The 16,170-nt window shown below is 49.0% G+C and overlaps 1 protein-coding gene across 2 annotated transcripts; it reads right to left on the reverse strand.

Annotated features, from left to right (window-relative positions):
• Positions 1-5,366: 5,366 nt before the first annotated feature.
• On the reverse strand, positions 5,367-14,285 carry LOC128409154 (sperm acrosome membrane-associated protein 4-like). 2 transcript variants are annotated; one of them, XM_053379408.1, is made up of 3 exons: positions 13,973-14,285; positions 6,949-7,080; positions 5,367-5,664 (listed from the first exon to the last, which is right to left on the reverse strand). In XM_053379408.1, the coding sequence occupies exons 1-3, from the start codon at positions 14,025-14,027 to the stop codon at positions 5,450-5,452; spliced, it is 402 nt and encodes a 133-aa protein (XP_053235383.1). In that variant the 5' UTR covers positions 14,028-14,285; the 3' UTR covers positions 5,367-5,449. The 2 variants fall into 2 exon arrangements, with proteins under 2 accessions (XP_053235383.1, XP_053235382.1); XM_053379407.1 differs by lacking the exon at positions 13,973-14,285 and having other exon boundaries at positions 6,949-8,402.
• Positions 14,286-16,170: the final 1,885 nt, after the last annotated feature.

Genomic DNA, 16,170 nt, shown 5'->3' on the forward strand with positions numbered 1-16,170 from the left:
CTCCTTCAGGTATACTGGACCGAGGCCGTTCAGGGCTTTAAAGGTCAGCACCAACACTTTGAATTGTGCTCGGAAACGTACTGGGATTGAGAAGGCGATTGGGTTGCCCCCGGACCCCGGGCCTTAGGTTGCCTATGCCTGCCCCAGGACATGGAAATTAGCCCAGCCTCAGAGTTGGTGGGAATGGAGTGCTGAGATTCCATCATCCCTGTCCTAAAATACTTTGGTCAGGGCACAGGACTCCAAACCCCCCAAGGGGAAAGGCATGCTGCCATCAAAGGGGACAGTTTGAGTCCTGAAGCCTCCAGTTGCCTGTACCTTCCTCTAAATTCATAAGATTGCTGAAGGCTGGGATAGGACGGTCGCCAGCTGTTTTTCTCATAAGTTGTGAGAAAAGTTCATATTATGTAAGAGGGCGATGAGAGACGTCTGGCATGGACATCCAAAATGCAGCTGTGCATGTGACTACAAGAAGAAGGGTGTTTAAAAACTCACCTGGGAATGATTATAAGCACAATAATCCTAAGGAGACAGGTAATGTGCTCAGAGCGTGGCGGCAGAAACATGTTCTGCTAGTAATACGAGGGATGAAGGGCGCTTTTCAGCTCAGAAAAGGAGGGGTAAATGCTTAAATCAACGGTAGCAAACACATTTAGACACCCAAAGGAAAATAGAAACCACCTCAGCAGTGTTATCTTAATGGCAGGGAGTATAATGCACAGCACCGGAAGAAACGTGAAGCTTCAGGTCCCTTTTGCAAAGAGATAGTCGAAAGAACAACAACGTCCCAGCATGCACCTCACCTTCCTTTGACTCATCTCTGAAAATGCCCTTTTGACTGACAGTCCAGAACTTGAGAGACACTGCTGGGACAACCCTGACCTCTCTCTCTCCGCAGTTGTTGACATATTTGTTGTTTATTGTTTCTTTGTGAAATGAGGATCGGTTAAAAGTTATTTAAAACGACAACAGCAACAGTGTCCCTGCACCTCATTCTGGAATCTCGCAGAGAAGTAGAAATGATGCCACGGAAAAGATGACCCATCACTTTGACAGAATCAAAAGCGTACAGAGATCTAGGACAGGCATAGGCAAACTCAGCCCTCAAGATGTTTTGGGACTACAATTCCCATCATCCCTGGCCACTGGTCCTGTTAGCTAGGGATCATGGGAGTTGCAGACCCAAAACATCTGGAGGGCCGAGTTTGCCTATGCCTGATCTCTTTTTTTTTGTTAGAGTGTTTATTAATTTTCTAATAAAAAACATCCAATTAACATATTAAATCATAATCCAATAAAAATAAATTTAAAAATTTAAAAAGATCAAATTGCCTTCCGAATTGTAATTTTGATTTTATGACTTCCCACAGTCTGAACCTCGAAGCATATCGAAATCTCAGTCCTGCCTCTCATCGATATTTCCATATTTCCATATCTTGATTTTATCTCTCCACTTTGTCTCTGGCTCTGCGATCCTCAATCATGTCAGAAAACAGATAACCTTTCGTCCGTCGAGTGCAGAGTTATTTGTGTCAAAGATTGTTCCACCACTGAGTAAAACAATGAGAGATAAGGAACTGGCCTGCAGTTCTTTTCAGTTCAAGGGGCTCAATGAATCTCAGAGGGTGTCCTGAGAGACTAGCCTAGTCTTGTTGCGTTGGATGAGTTTCAGTTTGTGAGGCTCGAGGACCTGGACAAAGTGCTTGGATATTTATTTATTTATTACATGACACCCTAAATTCACTCCTTGACATGAGAAATCAGCCTTGTAATTAGGGCGCTTCCCTCCCCACCGACACCTTTTGAATAGCTTCATTCTCTTCTCTCGTACATCTTCCCAGCATTTGCGTATTTCAGTACCGCCTCAGCCCTGACCACTGTGTCCCAGTGAATCAGGAATAGGGAACCTTCGCCTTGGAAATGCTGTTGGAAGCTGATGTTTCCTCATTCCTGGCGAGACTTTTCCCTCAGCCTATCTGTTGTGCTGTTGCTGGGTGGGAAAACCTGTCACATCCCTTCAGGTGGCTTACCCATTTGAACTCCCATTAGCCCCAGCCAGCAGCGCCTACAGACAGCGATGGTGGGAGTTGTAGTTCAGCAACATTTGTGGTGCCTGGGTGGGCAGCAAATATATGTTTTGGTATTTCATCAAATACACCCTGCAGGATGGCTTCTGCAGACAATACCTCTGGTGCAAGGCCAGGACTCCAGGGCCCCTGTGCACATTCAGAGCACCAACGTGGGGAAGGGGAAGTTGGAGGCGTTTATTTTGCTTCCAGAATGGTCCACAGCAGCACCATGCCTCATGGCTTTCCCCCCAGAGAATCCTAGGAACTGCAGCTCCTCACACAGCCACAACGCCCAGCACGCTTCAGAAACGACAGCTTCCAGGAGGGGAAAGCCATGTCCTTGGAATTGCTTGCCGTACCATTAGACAGAGACAGGCAATTGCCTCAGGCGGTTCGTTCTGAGTGAGCAAAAGATGGGTTGCCTTCTCACTGGGAGGGAGGAAGAGAGGTTCTTGTGGGATTTTCTACCTCAGAGGTATGAGTGTGTGTGTGTGGACTGTGCAAATCTCTCAATCTATGTTTCTCTCAGTTTCTCATTCCCCCCAGTCTTAAAGTAATGTTACCAGACGTCCCCATTTACAAATCAGTCCCCTATCATTTCCACTATCATTCCGACGGAAGTTGAAAAGTATCATCAGATTCATTGAAAAAAACCTCTGGTAACCTTATCTTGGGACGCAGGTGGTGCTGTGGGTTAAACCACAGAGCCTAGGGCTTGCCGATCAGAAGGTCGGCGGTTTGAATCCCCACAATGGGGTGAGCTCCTGTTGCTCTGTCCCTGCTCCTGCCAACCTAGCAGTTCTAAAGCACGTCAAAGTGCAAGTAGATAAATAGGTACCACTCCGGCGGGAAGGTAAACGGCGTTTCCGTGCGCTGCTCTGGTTCACCAGAAGCGGCTTAGTCATGCTGGCCACATGACCCGGAAGCTATACACTGGCTCCCTCGGCCAATAAAGAGAGATGAGCGCCGCAACCCCAGAGTCGGTCACGACTGAACCTAATGGTCAGGGGTTCCTTTACCTTTTAACCTTATCTTAAAGTCATGCCTCGTTTTCACATGCTCAGTGGTTGTAAAAGAAAAGAAAAGAAGTCTTCATGAGAATTCATCTACACTTTGCAAAGCATCCCTCGCAATCTAACCCATTTATGAATATAGTTTTGGCTAATATATGCATTTCTCTCTCATATATGCATCATTTGTACACACTGCTCGGTTGGAGAACTGCACTGCACAATTCACAGGGGTGCAAATATTGAAGGGTGGCTGTGGTTTGGTTTGCACATTGTCTCGGAAAGTGTGATGGGCTTGTCTGCCTTTAAATGTGAACTGAACTGAATTTCCTCCTCCTGCCTCTTCATGCCCCTCCTTTGACATTGTTCTCGTCGCTGTCTCACTGGCTACCTGGCAAAAGAATTATGCTCTCGGGCTCATATGGGTCCCTTCAGCAAAACAATACTTGCAAGGAACATTTTAAATCTTTTAATTGGGAATTGTAGATAGACAAACAGAAACGTACATGATCTTTTTAGTGCACCAGCACTCTGTTCATAAGAGACGTTGTTTCTACAGTATTATAATAATGGTAGTTTTGAAGACTAGTGGTGTAGTGCACAACAATTTTGAGAAAGGTTTTCTTTCTTGAAAGCCCCGGACACATCTCAGAGCTTGTGCAGGGTAGCAATCTGGGAAGGAAAAAGATCTCCCTTGCATGTTTGTGCTGGTGAGAGCCTGCGATATAGGCTAGGAAGTAGTCTGTGTTTAAACCAGGGGTGGGTAACCTCTAGTTCATGGGCCAGTCCTGGCCTGATAGGGTGGGGGATTTGACCCATGAGGCTATTTTAAGGAAACCATGCCTACCTTCCCCTCCAATGAGGGGGTGACGCCAGCTGATGGGACAGGGTTTGATCCTGCGTTGACTGCACGGACCGGTTTCACAGCTGTGCAGTAGGTGCAGTCAAACTGAGCAGGATTTAGTCCCTGCTCATCAACCGACCAGCGGGGGTTAGGTTTGGTGAGACATTCCTGTTCTTCTGCTGGGAACAGGAACACACAGTCAAAGCTCAGGTGTGAGGCTGTTTGAAAGCCCTTTTGCAAACAGCCCCGACTGCTCTTTAAACACCTCCATTTTCAGAGGTTCAAAGAGCAGTACCCCCTGCGAAGGAGGTCAGTGTTATTATCATTTCCATGTTGCCATTTAGCAGGGGCACCGACATTGGGCCCCACATTGTGGCTGTCCAATGTTGGCGTGTGCCCTGCAGTGCCATAATGAGGTTGTGATGTGACGTGAGGCCGGAACATGTGCACAGTGCCATGCTGTCATGATAGCACAGTGCACGTGTTCTGGTGCTGCGGCAGTGACTGGATCGGGGCCTCTGCCTCCACGCGGCACCTCTCACAACCACCTACTGCCTTACCTCTAGTGCTCAGGCCCTGTTACTGCCATGGCAGGTGGTGCACAGAGGCGGCCACAGAGGCAGCAGTCATGGCAGGGGGTGGAGGCCTGGCACCCACAGCAAAAAAGTGTGGGTGCCCAGGCCCCCTGGGGCCCCTGTGGTCCCCTGGAGATGGTGCCATCTAGAGAATAGGGTTAGAGTGCTAGAGAATAGGGTTATTCCGAGTTCCTCATTCTGCGTTCCTAGCTGAGGCCACATTTGAACCAGGAAGTTTTGCAGCCTGTGGCTCGTGCGCTTTCAGACTGACCCTACACATGTTTACTCGAAAGAAAGTCCCAATGAATTGAATGGGGTTTGCTTTCAAGAAAGCATGCCTGGGATTGCAGCCTTAACCACTGGGCTATGTCATGAAATCTGATCACCTTGTGAGGTTCTAAGAAGTTTCCCCAAAATCTTTTGTTTGGGCAAAAGTAGCTCACAAATCCCAGACCAAAGGACGGACGGATGTTTGCGTGATTTGCAGCACTTCAGGAACATCAGGAACTGCACACCAGGGGGCGCCACCCAACCAACTCACTGTCATGGCAATGTTTGGGAAGCGGCCATAACTCATCGTGTTATAACTGGTCGTGAAGCGGCTTTTATCTCTTGTCAATAAATAAAATAAATACGATAGGGACCTGCTGTCAGAAGCCCTACGGAGCCACGGCCAGTCACTGGAGTCTGGAGTGGGGCAGACAAGCAGCAGTTTCCTGCGTCTGTAGGGAACTTGATAATAAACGAATTGGTTTGTTCAGAGGGCTGATTTGTAGGCCAGAAGGTAAAGACAGAAATATAAACCGGGAGCCTATTGTAGATATGAAAGGATGGCATTGTGTCCATTATAAGAAACAGGGCCTTGGAGACGGAGGGAGACATGAGGAAGAGGAGACGGTCACTGCGGGGAGCGGGTCAGTTTCCTCACAGGGCACGGGCATGTTCTGGGTCTCACAAAAGGGAGGCAAGCAGCATGGTCAGGATGGTGGCCACGCAGACCAAGGGGAGACGGGGTGCCCCGGAGTAGCCGTCGTTGCAGTAGTCGGTGTTGCAGCAGGAGTAGGTGACACGGAAAGGGTTGTTGGAGTAGCTGATTCTGTCCAAGCCGTTGCACTTCCTGACGGAGACGCAGCCCTTCCCGTAGATGGATTCGTGGACTTTATAATCTGCAAGGAGCAAGCGGGTGCAAAGTTACAAGGGCCGCAGCACAGAGGCAGAGGATCTCCCTTGCAAGCGGAAGGCTCCGGGTTCAATCCCCGGTGTCTCCAGGCAGGGCTGGGGGAGAGTTCTGCCCAAAATCCCAGAAAGCTGGTGCCAGTCCGTGTAGACAGTGCTGAGCTAGATGGACCAGTTGTCCAACAGTACAGTGGTACCTCGGGTTACATACGCTTCAGGTTACAGACTCTGCTAACCCAGAAATTGTACCTTGGGTTAAGAACTTTGCTTCAGGATGAGAATGCAAATCGTGCTCCAGCGGCAGGAGGCCCCACTAGTTAAAGTGGTGCTTCAGGTTAAGAACAGTTTCAGGTTAAGAACGGACCTCTGGAATGTACTTAACTTAAGTACTTAACCCGAGGTACCACTGTACATATGTTCCTACAGAGGTTGAGGATCAGCAGGACGTACCAGGGCTGATAGATACTCCTGATGATAATGGAGGAGCATAGGCATGCTAAGCCAGAAATGTTGCCATGAGAGACAAAGCCCGATGGGGAATGAGATCATTGCACTGCACCCAGAATGCAAGCACAGGTCTCGCCTAATCCCCATCACATTTCACAGAGGTGGCTTGGAAAGGGGATTTAGGCATATGACAGCTCTCTCTCTATGACCTCCAGAAGCAGAGGCAGTATATATACTGTATGGTAGTTATTAGGGAACACAGCGGCATAGCGTGGACTGCCAGCGCCTGGGGCAGGCAAACCACCGACACTGCTGAAGTGATCCCTCCTCTGGAGCCAGGTGGGGCTGCACAGCGCTGCTTAAATGCCTGCCCACACAGGGCAGAGTTTGATCGGCCAATGCGGCCAGTGACGGGTGAATTTCCCTGATGCCCGCAGAGAGGCTGCACTAGGATCGCCCCTCCCTCCCTCCATCCTTGCCCATTCGCCATAGGCCTGGACTGCTCCCACAACTGTCGAGGAGAGCAGCATGCTGAGCGAGAAAGCAAGCACCTCTGCAGTTGCTGTCCCCTGCCAGGAGACCCCCAGCAGCAGGCAGGGAAGGACAGGGAGCCGGGGAGAGGGCCTGCCAGAACGTGCCTGGGTGGTGGCCATGCCCCTCGTCCACCTCCTGCCTCCTGCCAGCCTGCCAACTGTAGTAGACACTCGGTCTGGCCTGCAGGGTACCCATGAAGCCCCACGCCACCTCCGGGCAGGCCATGGCTGCACACAACTTCCTGATTGGAGGCTAGAGGGAGGGAAGCCCATCCCTGGGACAGTGGCACCAACCTGAATGCCCTCTGATGGTGCTGCAGCTCTCTCCTTCATTGCAGGTCACACTCGCCTCTGAGCAGGGTTGATCGAAGTCGCATTTGAAGCAATGGAGCACTGTTCTCGGCTCCGTGATGTTTTGGCCCAGGGCTAAAGTGAGGGAAAAGGGAGAATCATGCCGTGACACGCAGACCCTGCCTTCCAAGTGCGGAGAAACCTCCATGGTTCCAGCACATGCCCTCAGGGTCTGGGCCATAGCTGTCAAGTGTCCCTTATTTGGCGGTACAGTCCCTTGTCCCAGCGCTGTGTCCCGCTGCTGTCCCTTATTGATGATGTCCCTTAAATTTCCTGGGTTTCAAAGGAAGCAGCTCCTCTCCCTCCCTCCCTGCCGGCCAGGGAGGAGGAAGGCTCCAACTGTGTTGCTTGGCTGCCCGCCCCCCCCCTCCGGCCTCCTCTCACCAGCCTCAGCCCCCGGGAGCCCATCCCCGCCAGGACTGCGGAGCCTTGAGAGGAGAGCGAGGGCAACCATAGAGAAAGCAGTTCAGAGAGAGGAGAAGGAGAAGGAGGCGGAGGCACAGGGAGGTGTTCTAAGGGCTAACCATAGAGGGGGAAAGCGGAGGAAGGACCGCAAGCGCTTCTCCCATAGATTTGTAGTGGTAGACTAGCATAGATGGTCTGATCTGCGGGTTTACTTCGGGCTCTATTCCCCCCCCTTCCTCCCGCCCCGCCTGATGGAACTGAGAGCTGCAGATGGAGCACGAGAGAAAAGATACAGAACTGCAGCAGCATCTTCGTAGCTTGGACTTCATTTTGCGCAAAAAGTGGTTGCTGCTTGTAGTTATTTAATTGCAGTGTTTCATCGGCTGGTGTCTTGAGCAGCAACCTCTGGAAATGAAGGGCTAAAAACTGGCGCTGCTCTCCCAAATTATCTGGTCCCTTTTAGCTTCGTATTTCAGCTGGTTGACTAAAATCCCTTATTTTGGCTGCTGATCCCTTATTTCCGAGGCTGCTGGCCCCTTATTTTCAAATCTGTAAGTTGACAGCTATGGTCTGGGCTCCTTAGAACAAAGGTCGTCAGAGCGGGCGCTCCTGCCTTTGCGATGCTTGGTTTGATCTGCACAGAGATGCAAGCTTGCAAACCGCTTTGAGGTTCTTTTCGCGATTGAGTGGCAGGTGCATTTTGTGACATGAAGAAGTGAAACGCGGCGCTGAGCTCAAAGTGCTGACCATCCCAAACTGCTTCCCCTTTAAGTTTTCCCTTGGGTTCTGCCCAGAGAGGAAGTCTCAAGCCTCTACAGACACATCCGTACCACAGATTTTAATATTGGGGGGACTGTAATTCTGTAAGGCTCATAACGGCAAACAAATAAATCGAAACCTCCTTCTTGGTTTTCCCAGAAGCTCCTGTTTGGCCATTGTGGGATAAAAGACAAGATAGACAGAATCTGATCTGATCCAGGGACCCAACAGGTCTCTCTCTTCATCCCCATTTAGGCCTTTATTTGGGTACAAACGGCCTCGGCCCAGTGTATACTCGGCCCAGGAGCGTCTCCACCCCCATCGTTCTGCCCGGACGCTGAGGTCCAGCTCCGAGGACCTTCTGGTGGTTCCCTTATTGCAAGAAGCAAAGCTACAGGGAACCAGGCAGAGGGTCTTCTCGGTAGTGGCACCCGCCCTGTGGAACGCCCTCCCATCAGATGTCAGAAAAACAACTACCAGAGTTTTAGACGACATTTGAAGGCAGCCCTGTTCAGGGAAGTTTTTAATGCGTGACATTTTAATGTATTTTTAATCTTTGTTGGAAGCCGCCCAGAGTGGCTGGGGAAACCCAGCCAGATGGGCGGGGTACAAATAATAAATTATTATTATTATTACAAATGAAGAGAGATCAACCTGTTGTGTTCTTTAGCCCCACTCAGGAGCTCTTCAAGTTCAAACGCCCTCATTTGTGCAGAGCCTGCACACATAAAAACTGAAGGTCACCCCAGGTCACTCCCTGCTAGACCTGGGATCTGCCATTCACCCCGATTACTGAATTGTGTGCCTGGGAGAAGCAACCTCAACTCTTTTCGTACTCGAAACCTGACTACACAGATTTCACAGGTGGGGCCCTTGGGAATGACTTCGGCTGACCTCACATGTACACACCTTGGTTTTCTTTTGCACTTGAAGGAGTGCTTAAGCAGGATTCCTGTGCTCTGAGAACTCCCTGGGGAGGGACGAGTTAAATCACACTGCCACTCACCTCACCTTGACGCCTGCCTGCCGGTTCTTTTTTTGGCGACTTCCTTGTGGTTATGCAATTTGGATATGTCTGGGCTGAAGTGCTTGTTCTTTGAAGCTACTTAGCTTCTAAAAAACCCCCTCCTCTTTATCTCTCCCTCTCTCTCAAGGTAGGGCCACAGGAAAGGCACTTGGGGTTCCTCAGAAGGCAGTCAAGAGTGCTAAAGATCCAGCCCTCCGGCGCGATCTTGCTGAGGAACACAGTGCACTTTGACTCTTCCCACACTGGAAAGGACAATCATTGGGAGGAGACCTGACCTCCTCCACCCCCTCAACGTTCAGGAGACCTGGCTCCTTACCCCCAGATATTGAGGGGGTCCCAAGACCCCAAGACCACCTGTAGCTACTGCAATGCACTCTTTGTGGGGCTACCTTTGAAGGTGAAACTACAACTAATCCAGAATGCAGCAGCTAGACTGGTGACTGGGAGCGGCCACCAAGACCACATAACACTGGTCTTGAAAGACCTACATTGGCTCCCAGTACATTTCCGAGCACAATTCAAAGCGTTGGTGCTGATCTTTCAAGCCCTAAACGGCCTCGGTCCAGTATATCTGAAGGAGCGTCTCCACCCCCATCGTTCTGCCCGGACACTGAGGTCCAGCTCCAAGGGCCTTCTGGCGGTTCCCTCCCTGTGAGAAGCCAAGTTACAGGGAACCAGGCAGAGGGCCTTCTTGGTAGTGGCACCCGCCCTGTGGAACTCCATCCCACCAGATGTCAAAGAGAACAACAACTACCAGACTTTTAGACGACACCTGAAGGCAGCCCTCTTTAGGGAAGCTTTTAATGTTTGATGCATTACTGTATTTTAATATTGTGTTGGAAGCTGCCCAGAGTGGCTGGAGAAACCTAGCCAGATGGGTGGAGTATAAATAATAAATTATTATTATTATTATAGCTGGTGACATGCCCACAATCTAAATCCGTTTTCAGTGTTTCTCCATCTTGGGTCCCCAGCTGTCGTTGGACTGCACTTCCTATCAACCCTAGCTAGCAGGACCAGGGGTATTTCTAAATTTGCATTTGCTAATGATCATTTTGTGCAAATATGTGTCCTCATCTGGGCTGATGCGTTTTCTCTCTTTCGGCGATGCTTGGGGTGTGTGTGTGTGTGTGTGTGTGTGTGTGTGTGTGTGTGTCACCCTCCCCAAGAGGCTGGTGGTGAGATCAGCTTGAAGGGCATTGCAATTGAAAAAGTGGAAGGCAGGGAAAGCGCAAAGCTCCCCTCTCTTGCCTGAGGCTTCTAGCATTCATGTCATAGCCGCTTTAGCATACAAAATGAGCAGAACATAAGAAGAGGCTGCTGGATCAGGCCAGAGGCTCATCTTCATCCAGTATCCTTTTCTGACAGTGGCCCGTTGGAAGCCAGAAAGCAGAACCTCAATTCTGTGTCCAGGGCAGCTGTCTACCAGCTCCATCTGGTATGCAGGCTGAGACCCTGTCTGCCCGCGGACTGTTTTGCCAGAGTGGTGCATGCTCTAGTTATCTCCTGCTTGGACTACTGCAATGCGCTCTACGTGGGGCTACCTTTGAAGGTGACCTGGAAACTGCAATTAATCCAGAATGCAGCAGCTAGACTGGTGACTGGGAGCAGCCGCCGAGACCACATAACACCGGTCTTGAAAGACCTACACTGGCTCCCAGTATGTTTCCAAGCACAATTCAAAGTGTTGGTGGTGAGCTTTGAAGCTCTAAACGGCCTCGGTCCAGTATACCTGAAGGAGCGCCTCCACCCTCATCGTTCTGCCTGGACACTGAGATCCATCGCCGAGGGCCTTCTGGCGGTTCCCTCCCTGTGAGAAGCCAAGTTACAGGGAACCAGGCAGAGGGCCTTCTTGGTAGTGGCACCCGCCCTGTGGAACTCCATCCCACCAGATGTCAAAGAGAACAACAACTACCAGACTTTTAGACGACACCTGAAGGCAGCCCTCTTTAGGGAAGCTTTTAATGTTTGATGCATTACTGTATTTTAATATTGTGTTGGAAGCTGCCCAGAGTGGCTGGAGAAACCTAGCCAGATGGGTGGAGTATAAATAATAAATTATTATTATTATTATAGCTGGTGACATGCCCACAATCTAAATCCGTTTTCAGTGTTTCTCCATCTTGGGTCCCCAGCTGTCGTTGGACTGCACTTCCTATCAACCCTAGCTAGCAGGACCAGGGGTATTTCTAAATTTGCATTTGCTAATGATCATTTTGTGCAAATATGTGTCCTCATCTGGGCTGATGCGTTTTCTCTCTTTCGGCGATGCTTGGGGTGTGTGTGTGTGTGTGTGTGTGTGTCACCCTCCCCAAGAGGCTGGTGGTGAGATCAGCTTGAAGGGCATTGCAATTGAAAAAGTGGAAGGCAGGGAAAGCGCAAAGCTCCCCTCTCTTGCCTGAGGCTTCTAGCATTCATGTCATAGCCGCTTTAGCATACAAAATGAGCAGAACATAAGAAGAGGCTGCTGGATCAGGCCAGAGGCTCATCTTCATCCAGTATCCTTTTCTGACAGTGGCCCGTTGGAAGCCAGAAAGCAGAACCTCAATTCTGTGTCCAGGGCAGCTGTCTACCAGCTCCATCTGGTATGCAGGCTGAGACCCTGTCTGCCCGCGGACTGTTTTGCCAGAGTGGTGCATGCTCTAGTTATCTCCTGCTTGGACTACTGCAATGCGCTCTACGTGGGGCTACCTTTGAAGGTGACCTGGAAACTGCAATTAATCCAGAATGCAGCAGCTAGACTGGTGACTGGGAGCAGCCGCCGAGACCACATAACACCGGTCTTGAAAGACCTACACTGGCTCCCAGTATGTTTCCAAGCACAATTCAAAGTGTTGGTGGTGAGCTTTGAAGCTCTAAACGGCCTCGGTCCAGTATACCTGAAGGAGCGCCTCCACCCTCATCGTTCTGCCTGGACACTGAGATCCATCGCCGAGGGCCTTCTGGTGGTTCCCTCATTGCGAGAAGTGAGGTTACTGGGAACCAGGCAGAGGGCCTTCTCGGTAGTGGCGCCCGCCCTGTGGAACACCCTCCCATCAGATGTCAAGGAAATAAACAACTACCAGACTTTTAGAAGACATCTGAAGGCAGCCCTGTTTAGGGAAGCTTTTAATGTTTAATAGACTATTGTATTTTAATATTCTGTTAACACTCAATTGGGAGCCACCCAGAGTGGCTGGGGAAACTCAGCCAGATGGGCGGGGTATAAATAATAAATTATTATTATTATTATTATTATTATTATTATTATTATTATTATTATTATTATATTTCCAGAAACTGCCGTTCAGAAGCATTCAGAGCACAGCCATCATGGCAAGTAGCCATCAATAGCCTTGTCCTCCATAAATTTGTCCCATCCTCTTTTAAGGAGAGGGAAGCAGCAGACTCACTCCAGTCAGGCAGCAGTTCAAGGACTCTCTTACACCAGATCTCCAGGGAGAAATATCCCTGCACACACTTTCAATAGGTCCTTTGGATGTTTGCAATGACTTGGAGGGGTGATGGAAGACATGCTTGTGGTTGACCATGGCCAGAGGCCAAAGTGGACTTAGATACCAAAATCCCAAAGGAGCAGAAAATACTATTTATGTATGCGACCACGGGCTGCACAGATGTTACTGGCCGAAAGATGGAAATAATGTAAAGTTCCTACCAGAGAAGAATGGCAAATGAAGTTGATGGACTATGCTGAAATGGCTAAAACGACTGGAAGAGTCAGAAATCAGGAAGACCAAAATTTTAACAAGGGATGGGGAAATTTATAAGTTATCTTAAAGACTACTGTGAACAGTTAAAATCGTTAGTAGGATTGGAATATCACTTGTAGTTTAAGGTTGATTCTGAGCATAAAGGAAGAAGTAAAGGGTTTGGATTGTCATAAAAGATGCGGGAGGAACTGATTAATAATAGGACCCACTTAGGGGAAGATGGAAGTCCTGGAGATTCATTGGAATCTTGCTTTATGATTTATGTTTGCTTTATCTCTGCAAATTTTAAGTTGAAAAATCAAATAAATTGTTTTTTTTAAAGTGGGCTGAGCAACAAATGTACTGTATTTTTCGCTCTATAAGACGCACCAGACCACAAGACACACCTAGTTTTTTGGAGGAGGAAAACAAGAAAAAAATTATTCTGAATCCCCGAAGCCAGAACAGGAAGAGAGATTGCTGCACAGTGAAAGCAGCGATCCCTCTTGCTGTTCTGGCTTCTGGGATAGCTGCGCAGCCTGCATTCGCTCCATAAGACGCACACACATTTCCCCTTACTTTTTAGGAGGGAAAAAGTGAGTCTTATAGAGCAAAAAATACGGTAAATTCATAGATTTATACATTCATAGGACTGTAGAATTGGAAGAGACCACAAGGATCATCTCATCCAACCTGCTGTGATGCAGGAATCTTTTGCCAAAACTGAACCATTATTATGCAGTAGGCTAGTTTCTGCACACTCTCACATCTCCATCCAGGCAAGCAGAAAGCATTCTTGGTGCTCAGAGATGGAGCCCAGCCACTCCAAGAGAGTGAGAACCAGGGTTAGTGAGAACCAAGCCGTGGTCTGGGAAGAGGACCAGTTAGAGAGGCCTTTGGGGGGCTGCCTTTGGCTTCCCTCCCCCCGATTTTGAGGTTCCCCTACCGCAGGTGTGCACAACCACAGCCTAAACCACCTGCCGACCTTGCAGTTCACAGACCCTCACTGGAAATAAGCAACGCCCACAGCTGCGGTCGGGTGTGCAAGTCTGGTCCAAGCGGCCTTCCACCTCCCAGCTCTTCTTACCTATTTGTAAGATGGATGCTGTGAGAAGCAAGGCAGCGGCAGCTCTCCCGGCCATAGTCCCGAAATATTCACAACGGAGGCAACTGGAAGGTAGACGGGTAGAAAAATGACACCTCTTGAGGAGCTGCGAAAAACACCAGCCACAGATCTGTTGCTACACGGGCTGGAGCTGAATCATGACAGCCCTATATATTGCAGCGGCAGTCCTCTGTCACAACCTCGGTGTCTTCGAGCTGACAGTGGGTGGAGATTAGTTTATTGTACCAGACACACCCTTTTCATCTTGGTGTTGAGTTCTGCCGTGGCCAAGCATGTGATGGGACACCCTCCCTCAGTAGGTGTGCATCACATGAGCCTTGGAGATCTTTTTTTGCCAACCACAAGCAATTTTTTTTTGGGCATGTTCTGGATTGTTTTACAACTTCTTCTTTTCTTCTGTGCTATTTTAAGCTGCTTTTAATTAATAACGTGCAGAGCGCTCCCCGTCTTGTGAAACCATCACGGTTTGCCAGAGTTTCCATGCTCGTCTCGAGTTTTGGTACAGACGGTGATTTAAGTATGCACGGGTGTGAATTATTTATGTCTTTTTAAAAGGTTTTCGTTTATACTTTTCAAATTTATACATTTCATTAGTTTTACAGACATTTTAACATTTCAAAGCTTGACTTCCTTCCCCCTTTCGGGGATTCCTTAAATTATTTTTTAAAAAATATCTTCTGCATATCCAAATTCATTTAATTTGCTCATTTACCGATCTACTTTAAATATATACTCTTGTGAAACGGCAGGTTATTGCAATAATCCTGCCGATGTTTTTATCTGTTTGCAATTTATCTACAAATATTCAATAAACCATTTCCATTCTTTTATTTAAAAAGTTTGTTATCTTGAGTTCTTATTCTTCCGGTTAAGTTTCGCCATTTCTGTGTATTCCACAAGTTTTTGTGTCCATTCTTCCTTTGCTGGGACTTCTGCTTCTTTCAATTTCGGGGCGAGTAACATTCTTTCCGCTGTAGTCGCATATATAAATAAATTTCTATGCAGTTTAGGTAGTTCTGTCCCTATAATTCCCACAAGATTATTTATGTCTTAGTATACTTGGGACACGGGTGGTGCTGTGGGTTAAACCACAGAGCCTAAGACTTGCTGATCAGAAGACCGGCGGTTCAAATCCCTGCAACGGGGTGAGCTCCCGTTGCTCGGTCCCTGCTCCTGCCAACCTAGCAGTTTGAAAGCACATCAAAGTGCAAGTAGATAAATAGGTACCACTCCGGCGGGAAGGTAAACGGTGTTTCCGTGCGCTGCTCTGGTTCTCCAGAAGTGGCTTAGTCATGCTGGCCACATGACCTGGAAGCTGTACGCCGGCTCCCTCAGCCAATAAAGCCAGATGAGCGTCGCAACCCCAGAGTCGGTCACGACTGGACCTAATGGTCAGGGGTCCCTTTACTTTTTTATAGCCTTTGCCAACCTGGGACCACCCTCAGCCATAACCCCCCCCCCAACTGGGACATTCCAGAAAAAAGAAGCTTCTGTTTGGATCCCAGAATGCCGCGTTTAAGACTGGTACCCTGGCGCGAGTCAGCAGGGTTGCGCCCGATCCTGCTGACGAGTGTCAGAGCGCCTTCTGGGATCGCTCTGACATTGCCAGGGACTTGCCAGGATGAAGCCCCTTTTGCCCTGTCACATCCCATTGACTATTGGGATGGCGCGATGGCCCTCTCAACGGGACACACCAGAGTGCCTCTGCAGACCTTGCGGAGGGGGAACAGGCTAGATTTGGGACACAAAATGTCAGAACGTATGCCCACAGCTCCCATCGGCCCCAGGCAATATGTTCTCAACGACCCAAAGCACAGACTGGAAGAGCTCAAGGCTTAGACTTGGGGATCGAGGGAGATTCCTCTTGAATGGGTCCCTCGAGTCAGCATGAAGGGGCTTCATGAAGACTGTGAGGAGACTAAGTTTTGGGGAAATGGGTGAAGGGCGTTGTATGTGAACTGAGAGGAATAAAATCTGTGCCAAAGGAGTGACTATTTTAGTTTGTTTTTTATGTGGGCACGACTAATTAGCCACTTCTCATAACCCTCATTATTTTGGGCCTAAAAGCAACAAAGGCTTGTGACATCTTATTGCCCAAGCCAAGTGACTCCCACAGTTGGGCAGACACCTCAGGTTAGCGACAGAGCCAAGCAACACCC

This window comes from Podarcis raffonei, chromosome 2, assembly GCF_027172205.1.
Source record: "Podarcis raffonei isolate rPodRaf1 chromosome 2, rPodRaf1.pri, whole genome shotgun sequence".
NCBI classification, from domain to species: domain Eukaryota; kingdom Metazoa; phylum Chordata; class Lepidosauria; order Squamata; family Lacertidae; genus Podarcis; species Podarcis raffonei.